Here is an 8,265-nt window from a genome sequence, read left to right on the forward strand (position 1 = left end):
TTTTTATTCTCATTTTCCATTTTTTTTCTTTTTTTTAAAAGTTTTTTAGGCAATCTCACGAAGCTTTTAATTTTTTAAGTGTTTACTCTTTTGTTTTTGAGGGGATGAGGGGATTCTAAGTTTTTTTTGGTAACTCTGAGGTGATTCTAAGTTTTTTTTTGTTTGAGAACTCTGAGGGGATTCTGAGTGTTGTTCATTCGAACCGTACTCCTCGAGCCCATCTATTATCCGAGCGAAGCCCACAGTGCCACGCTATATAAGCCAAGTGCCCCCATAGGGTTTTCCAGCGGCGGAACAAACCCGAACGCATCCTGTGGATCACACCTTCTCGTCTCCCACCTCTCCGCCGGCGGCCAACTCCAACCATGGCGGACACGAAGGCCAGCGCGGCGGTCACCCTCCGCACCCGCAAGTTCATGACCAACCGCCTCCTCTCCCGGAAGCAATTCGTACGCACCCTGCCCTCGTCACCGGGGCTCCCAGGATCCATCGCATCTCTCAAATCACTAACTCTTTCCGGCGCTCCACCTTTCACTTTCAGGTGCTTGAGGTGATCCACCCCGGCAAGGCCAACGTCCCCAAGGCGAGACATCGATCACACAAAATGGAGGCTGTTCAGGTGGCGATCTAGCGATCTCATCGTCTGGGTTTCTCTGTGCAGGCGGAGCTCAAGGATAAGCTGGCCAAGATGTACGACGTGAAGGACGCCAACTGCATCTTCGTGTTCAAGTTCCGCACGCATTTCGGGGGCGGCAAGTCCACTGGATTCGGTCTCATCTACGACAACCTCGAAGCAGCCAAGAAGTTCGAGCCCAAGTACCGCCTGATCAGGGTATGTTGCCATTGCGCTGATTTAGTTATGGAATCAGATGCTTTTTTATCAGGCTCGATCGTTCTTTGCCACGTGTAGTCCAGCCCTAATCATCATTAGTATCGCTATCACAATGTGTAGCAATGCATGCTAATCTGCTAAAAGAATAGTACTCCCTCCGTTCACTATTATAAGATGTTCTAACTTTTTTATAAATCGGATGTATGTAGACACATTTCAGTGTGTTTTTTCGCTCATTTCAGTCTGTATCTAGTCCATATTCAAATATTCAAAACATTTTATAATAGTGAACGGCCTGAACGGAGGGAGTAGTAGTTATTTGGCTTTCACTGCCTAGATGTTTCAGGTTGGTCATACTGTTTTCATGTGCGTATCTAGATGACAAATTTATTGCTGCGGCACTAGATTTCTTTGGGGCACTGCTGACTTGTTGTGAATTGTGTTCCTGACTTGTTGTATTCTGTGCCTCCTGTTTGCAACAGCATAGTGACTGCCATGCATCATAGATTTATATTATGGTATGGTGTCTGTGATGTTCAGAAACAAATTTATGGATGGGGGATACATGTGCATAATTTTGTATCATGTTTTCTTGCATTGAACCGCTCTGTGTTCTGTTGTCTCCACATTTTAGTTAAAGCCCATACAGATGTAGAGTGCGGATATTCCATTTAACGCAAATTTGCAACACTAAAAAGAGTAATCATCAATTAGGTAAGTCTCAATCTCCTAGGACTAGTATATATGCGGCAACAACAATTAGGTCTGATATTCCTTTGTTGATCGATGGTGTTAAAGAGTAATACATGACAATAAAAAAAGGCATGTAAATATTTAGTTACGCAGTTTTTAATTGATGTTGCTGGATTTGTAATTGTTATGAAGAGGAATAAAACAGCTGTTGGTGTGTTTGGTTCTGAATTTTCAATGCATGGTGGTATTTATTTTTATATTCTGCCACGAATGTTATTCCTGTAACTAAATAATTTCCTCTGTTCCCTTTCCCAGAATGGTCTTGCTACTAAGGTTGAAAAGTCTCGCAAGCAAATTAAGGAGCGTAAGAACAGATCTAAGAAGATCCGTGGTGTCAAGAAGGTGAGTTACTTATGCATGGTCTGTTGGCTACTTTCTAGTGCTCACTATGATCGTTTGTGTTGATATTTTTGGCTTGTGCAGACCAAGGCTGATGCCGGGAAGAAGAAGAAGTAAACATTCATTCACATTAGATCTACACTCTCGGCGGTTTAGTGGCGGCGGCATCATTATGTCCTTATTAGTTTTTTTCTCCTCCTCACTGAAGTGAGGTTTTTCTCGTTCCTGGATGTGAACCTAGCTGGTTTGGAATAACGCCTTTTGACATTTACATCCATGCTTAGAGGTTAGAGCTAAAGTGTTCATGAAAACTTTAACAAGGCAGCTTTCTCGTCCAAATTAGTGTGTGATATGCAGTTTCTTTTGTTGTCTGTCCACTCCATTTATGCACTTGTTCATTTTGATTATGCACTTTCTCCCTGCATGCTTAATTGAAGTCGTGTTTGGCTAGGGCATGCTGTCGCAGCATCCCCGATTCGTAGTAAGCAACTGATTTATGATTTCTCGCATTGGTTGTTGGTATTCATGACATATCAGTGCATCCGAAATTGCCAAAGTAGAAACATTATTACACTGCATAACTGTGGAGTAGCATTACATGTCTTCATTAGGTATGCTGATGGTCCTCCGCAGGCAGCACAGCCTATGTACGTATTGGTACGCTGGCCGTGCTGCGGTGCGGAGTCGGCCTCAGTTTCTGTTCCTGACGGCGCTCTTGACCATGTTCCCCGGAAGGGAGGACGAGGGCGTGACGGCCTTGCGTATCTTGAAGATGTTCCACGCCGTCCCGACGGTGTGGCCGACCGTCGCGAAAGCGTCTCCGGTCGCCTCCCCTGCGCTCTCTCCATACCTGCAGCAGAAGCTAGTCAGTCAACTGCTGCGTTCCAAATGCTGATCTGATTTTCCATATGGCCTGGCTTGAGGTGCTGATGTTCTTACCTCTTGGACACTGCACCGGAAACAACGTTGGAGGTTGCAGCAAGCGACCTCCTCTCGGCAGCCTCTACCGCGTCCATAACTTTATCTGTCACACAGGAAGAAGGCAACCGATGTAATCTCTCAAAAGATTTGGTCGTTACGGCGAGGTCCCGTGGGTGTTTCCAGGGCACTAGAGTACTCACTGATGGCGTCGAGAGAGGCGATAACGACCTCTCCGGGGACGGTGGAGAGGAGGGCTTTCCCTTGGTTGGAACGGAGCAGCGGTGCGGCCATGGACCCTGTCACCGAGATGACCGTGTCCAGCATCGTCTTGCTCATCTTCTCCGTCATCTCCGACAGCTTCCTCACCCTGAGCAACCAAGATCAGATCAGTAGTGATGAATGGGTGATGAACAAGTGAGCAACTCACACCAGGATGAAAGAGATACTGTTAGTCGAGTTACTACCTCTTGAGGCTCTTGTTGACTCCTCCACGCTTCGCCGGACCTGCCTGGCTGCTCCCGTCAGCTCCACCGGTGCCGCCGAAGCGTTTGCTCGCGCCGCCGGCTGCTTGAGGGTTTATCAGGTTGGCTCCCTTTTGAACCTGCACGGCAGTGGATTCAGAGCGGTCACCTTGTGGTAGATAAACAACGACAGAAGGGACGAAGCAGAGGGGAGTACGTACCTGGCTGGCGTAGGCCTCGCTGCACATGAAGATGCCTTTGACGAGGTGGCCGGTGCCGGCGCCGATGGCCTTGGCGAGCACGTTGTTGTAGCTCTCCACCTTGGGCGAGAAGTCGTTCCAGTACGCGTCGGGCGACGCCGACGCCGGCGGCGGCGGCCTCGAGCCCCTCGACGGCGCGGAAGGCGTGGAGAAGCAGGAGTTGGACTTGAGGAGCGCGTCGAAGGACGGCAGCAGCGCGGCGTCGGCGAAGGAGACGCCGTAGTTGAGCAGCCCGCCGTCCTTGTCCGGCAGCGTGAAGAGGTAGTGCAGGCGGTCGAGTTTGACCACGGGCTCGTCCCTCGCCAGCGGCCAGCCGAGGTCGCGGCCGACGCGCACCACGGTGGTCACCGCCACGTCGTCCTTGAAGATCCTCACGACGGAGAGCTCGCCGCGGCCGAGCTCGAGGGGCCCCTCGGAGCCGGCCACGAGGTGCACCGCCGCGCCCGGGACGCGCAGCAGCGTCTCCTCCCGGATGCCGCCCCTCGGCCTCGACGACGACGACGACGACATGGCGCCCCCACCGCAGCAGCCCATGAACTTCTATCTAGCCGCTACAGATTAAGATGAGCGATTCGGCTGTGGAGAACTGGCAAGCAAGCTGGCTGCCCGGGACGCATTGGCTCTGAGATGCATATATATCATGTCGGCCGGGAGAAAGAACGAACAGGACGCGCACGGAATAAATCTTTCTGCAACTTTCTCACTCCTTTGCGGCCGCCTTTATTCCATTCTTCAGGGTTAATACATTCGGAGACACCTTGGACACACATTCCTTGTCTGCACAAGCCATACACATATATGTACACAATAATATTCTGACAAGAAAAGGGAATGATAAAAGTATGAAGATAGCTATCGCATCAACAGTTGCACTCCCACCAAAGGCGAGGAGTCGACAGGCGAGAGCGAGCAACGAAACGGAATGAGGGTTGCAATTTTTGCCGACGTGAATGAAGAACAGATGCAAGCTGTCAGAGTGCGCTCCTTCGATTCCTCGTCTTCTCTACCACAACATGAAAGTTTTTCTCCATATGGTTCTAACACTCTGTCGATGACTCCAGTGCGAACTTTGGAAGCGATGCTGAGTTGCTGACATGAGCGAATCGTCCACGAATTCCATATGCAATGTCTATTTTCAGCTTCATAATCGAATTAGCATCACACTGAGGCAGTTTGATGAATGTTGTGGTATACTGCTGCCATGGCTTCTGAATCAAAGGAACTATCAGATTGAGCTAATAATCTTCATCAGCCTGGAGGTACTGAGAATAGGAAGCCGCCAAGAGAGCGGCCCCAAGGCCCGAGCCGTCATTGGCCGGTTTAATCACAACCGAGGGTGCCAGGTCCTCCCCAAGCATATCACTCAGAGTCCTCTCCATGCACTCGCTGAAGAAAGTATAGTACTTGTAGACTCCGCCGTCCACGGCGATTACTGTCCTTCGCTTATCGGGGCTGTCAGTAGCCCGACCGAGCTTTTTGAGAATGCCATGTATCCCGGCAGCAGCAAGCCGTGCACCACGTGTGCTAATGACCTCGCAAACATCCACGACCAGTTTTCTTGTTTTTCTTGAGGTGCTCTCGATCTGAAAACCATACAAGTCAGAAAAGGAGTTGTTTGGCGGTAGGGATTAAAAAGAATGGCACTGTCACTTAATTTTCATTGACGAGGGTACCTGGAAGATTTCTTTTAGTTTGATACCAACTGTTTCGAGATCAGGTGATACATCATGATGCATCACCAACATGTGAAATGTCCTGGTAGCACAAAAGAAATCAAGCCTTTTGATGACAGTTGTGCGAATACTGAGCAGTTAAGTTTGGTTTGAATAGCTGCCAGCTCATGTATAAACGCAAAGTGAGATGGAAAATTAGTCAAAAAACGCTAAGGGAAGAACCATTCCATTCATTTTCATTGACTTACTTTTTTTGAAATTAAGACCGCTTAGTACTCTGCAAAGTTTGCACTGCAGGCTGAATCAAAAACTGAAGATATACTCTCATGGAATTGGCTAGCAAGATATTTCTGGTCAGAGGTCCTCTAGTTTAGCCATTGGCACGAAAAAAAATGCAGTGACTGTAACTAGTAGCATATCCATACAAGACACAGTAAATATAAGGTCCCACGATTTTCTTGTTTAAGGTGCTCTTTTTGTCGAATTTACAGCTTTACTCATCAATAACTACAGTTAAGAAATAAATTCAACAAAGCATATTTGTAAGCAATTCAGGAGAAGGACTTTCTTTGCATGATAAAGTAGTGGATGATAACGGGAACAACATACTTCAGAATGTATGGGGTCTCTAGTTTTGGAGGTATATTATCACCAAAAAGAGCAGCTTCTTGAGCCATCTGTAGCAAGATTCTCCGGACAATTTCCCCCATATACATACCAGAGGTCAACTTCTCGTAATTCTGGAAGGAAATTGTCTTATCCACGCTCATCAACCATAAAACAGGGAAGTGCCATTACTTTATATCAAGGGCGACACCACATACCTGTTCTCCAGGATTCAAACTTTCTGCATCCAAAGCTTGATCAAATTCAGTGAGTGGAAGATGAGCGGACTTGAAATTTCCCCACTCCATGTTTATTACCTGTTACAAACCAACTAATTAAAATAATCATATCTTTTTTTCGAGGGGATTAAAATCATCATATCAATGGGGTAAAAGCCATTCTTCACTGTTATCACCATTTCTTGTTCTTGTGACACTGTAAGTAATAGAAGCAAAATAGTTTGTGCGATCTATGCAGCCTTGCAAAATTGCATTCATGGGTACAGAACAGACACTCACCATATCTCCGGACATGGGCAGGGGGGCATGCCATTTAGGAATTGCATGTGCATTCTCTGTGTATGCTGCATTAGTACCAGTTCCCAGTATTACGGCAATCATAGTATCATCATCTACATACCTTCCAGCAGCCAGAGTCCCAACGGTATCATTCACCTACAGAATAGTCCTATATTTCAGTCTATATTAACAGATAGACCTGACATTTAACCCAGTAAGCATAATGTACATATAAGAAGAAACAAACCAATGTTGAGACTTTCATAACAAGTCCTTGACGTTTTATAGCCTCGTTTAATTCAGCCACGATATCCTTGCCAACCTGACTTCAAAGTAAACATGCAGGTACATTATTCATAGCTATTTATACAGTGACAAATCATATAAGCATATCGCCAAACTGAAAGTCCAAAGAAACTACAGGATTTTCCCCATTTAAACTTTTTGATACGGGATGATACTGGACATTGTTTTGTATAACTTGAAAAAAAAAATCACGTTCATGTGTTAGCATCTTTGATTTGGTTTTCAAATAGGCTAGGTACAATAAACTGACCATTTCCTCAATTGCAAAACCCTTTGTCCACTTGATAAGTGTGCCGGATGAAATCGAAGTTTGCTTCACTGGAAAGGAGAATGTAAAACCGAGTTGTCTTAGAGTGCCCTCCGGAAGATGATAATCTTCACCCTCAGAGGCAACAAACTTTGCTAAAGCAGCGGCGATAAAATCAAATAGTTCCTGAAAATTTACGCCAAGTATGCAAGGTTAGCAAAAAAAAGGAGAGATGAACATTATGGCAAATGGACATGATCGTTACATGCGAGCTTCTGGACATTAAATGCTGCGGAATGGATACCCCTACAGATTCTTGCTTGATAACTCGCTGTTCCTTGCCCCCTAATTGAACTCGTAAAACACGGAAGTTTGTTCCTCCGAGGTCAAGTGCATAAAATAGCCCTTTCTCATCCCTAAAATGGTTGCATAAGTGAGGTTAAATGATGTACTGAAAATGCAGCTCAATTCAACAGTTGCAACATAGGACAGTCACACAAGTACATATGCTAATGCTATGCAATATTGGTGAATGCCTCTGCTGCAATTGTACAATTAAATTTCTTGATATAGTTCTGTTTCACCATTTTGTATAATTACAGGCACAAGAAGGAACAGGAAAGCACACATTTCCCCTAAAAAAACGCACATTTCGTAATAATCGGTTAACCGCTCTCAATCTTGACCGAAGAGGTGGGGGGGGGGGGGGGGGGGGGGGGGGTTTACCCGGAGGGGAGGGAGTCAACGTAGGTGACGAGCATCTTGAGCTTGCTCCCGTCCTCGGAGGCGAGCCCCGCGCGCATCTCCACGTCCATCGCGTCCGACACCTGCAGCAGCCGCGCCGCCGGCGCCGCGCACCGCTCCTGCAGGTCCGACAGCACGGCGGCCACGCGCGCCCACCGCTTCGCCTCCCGCAGCCTCTGGCGCACGGCAATGGCAGCTGCGGCCGCGACCACCGCCGCAGCCGCTAACGCCGCTGCCTTCCGCATCGATGCCGCTGGGTTCGCCTGCCCTTCGCGGCTTCGCCCTCGGTGGTATTCGTGAGTTGTGACTATACTCGTGAAAGAGTGAGAGTCAACCGTTGACTTCTACAGTAAACTGAAAGCTGGTCCAGTTCGTCGTTCGGCCAATCGGCCTGAATCTGAAGTCTAAACAACAACGACGAGACTTTTTTTTTTAAAAGTAGCAACGACGAGACTTGGGACGTTTCGTCGGATTGGTTCGTTTAATGTATTTTTCAGACAAAGATAAAAAGAAATTGCAGGGAGAAAGCTAATTGATTTGCACATTGTACCTTCGTTGCAAAATACTCCATCTGCATAAAAGATAAGACGTTAATGTGAAAAACA

General features: G+C 47.0%; 3 protein-coding genes across 4 annotated transcripts; 1 reads left to right on the top strand and 2 right to left on the bottom strand.

Moving 5' to 3' along the window:
- Positions 1-249: 249 nt before the first annotated feature.
- LOC123062030 (40S ribosomal protein S24-1) lies at positions 250-2,295 on the top strand. The gene is made up of 5 exons (XM_044485334.1): positions 250-449; positions 542-583; positions 662-832; positions 1,841-1,927; positions 2,009-2,295. The coding sequence occupies exons 1-5, from the start codon at positions 366-368 to the stop codon at positions 2,039-2,041; spliced, it is 417 nt and encodes a 138-aa protein (XP_044341269.1). The 5' UTR covers positions 250-365; the 3' UTR covers positions 2,042-2,295.
- A 151-nt stretch (positions 2,296-2,446) lies between these two features.
- Positions 2,447-4,109, bottom strand: LOC123062029 (senescence/dehydration-associated protein At4g35985, chloroplastic). Its single transcript, XM_044485333.1, has 5 exons — positions 3,528-4,109; positions 3,310-3,446; positions 3,046-3,212; positions 2,864-2,948; positions 2,447-2,774 (listed from the first exon to the last, which is right to left on the bottom strand). Exons 1-5 carry the CDS (start codon positions 4,098-4,100, stop codon positions 2,615-2,617), a joined length of 1,122 nt encoding a protein of 373 aa, XP_044341268.1. The 5' UTR covers positions 4,101-4,109; the 3' UTR covers positions 2,447-2,614.
- A 134-nt stretch (positions 4,110-4,243) lies between these two features.
- LOC123062028 (hexokinase-9) lies at positions 4,244-8,045 on the bottom strand. Of its 2 annotated transcripts, none has more exons than XM_044485332.1 (9): positions 7,643-8,045; positions 7,221-7,332; positions 6,920-7,102; positions 6,611-6,685; positions 6,364-6,519; positions 6,064-6,162; positions 5,849-5,979; positions 5,240-5,321; positions 4,244-5,149 (listed from the first exon to the last, which is right to left on the bottom strand). In XM_044485332.1, exons 1-9 carry the CDS (start codon positions 7,903-7,905, stop codon positions 4,802-4,804), a joined length of 1,449 nt encoding a protein of 482 aa, XP_044341267.1. In that variant the 5' UTR covers positions 7,906-8,045; the 3' UTR covers positions 4,244-4,801. The 2 variants fall into 2 exon arrangements, with proteins under 2 accessions (XP_044341267.1, XP_044341266.1); XM_044485331.1 differs by having other exon boundaries at positions 7,182-7,332; positions 7,643-8,043.
- Positions 8,046-8,265: the final 220 nt, after the last annotated feature.

Source organism: Triticum aestivum, chromosome 3A, assembly GCF_018294505.1.
Source record: "Triticum aestivum cultivar Chinese Spring chromosome 3A, IWGSC CS RefSeq v2.1, whole genome shotgun sequence".
In the NCBI taxonomy this organism is placed as follows: domain Eukaryota; kingdom Viridiplantae; phylum Streptophyta; class Magnoliopsida; order Poales; family Poaceae; genus Triticum; species Triticum aestivum.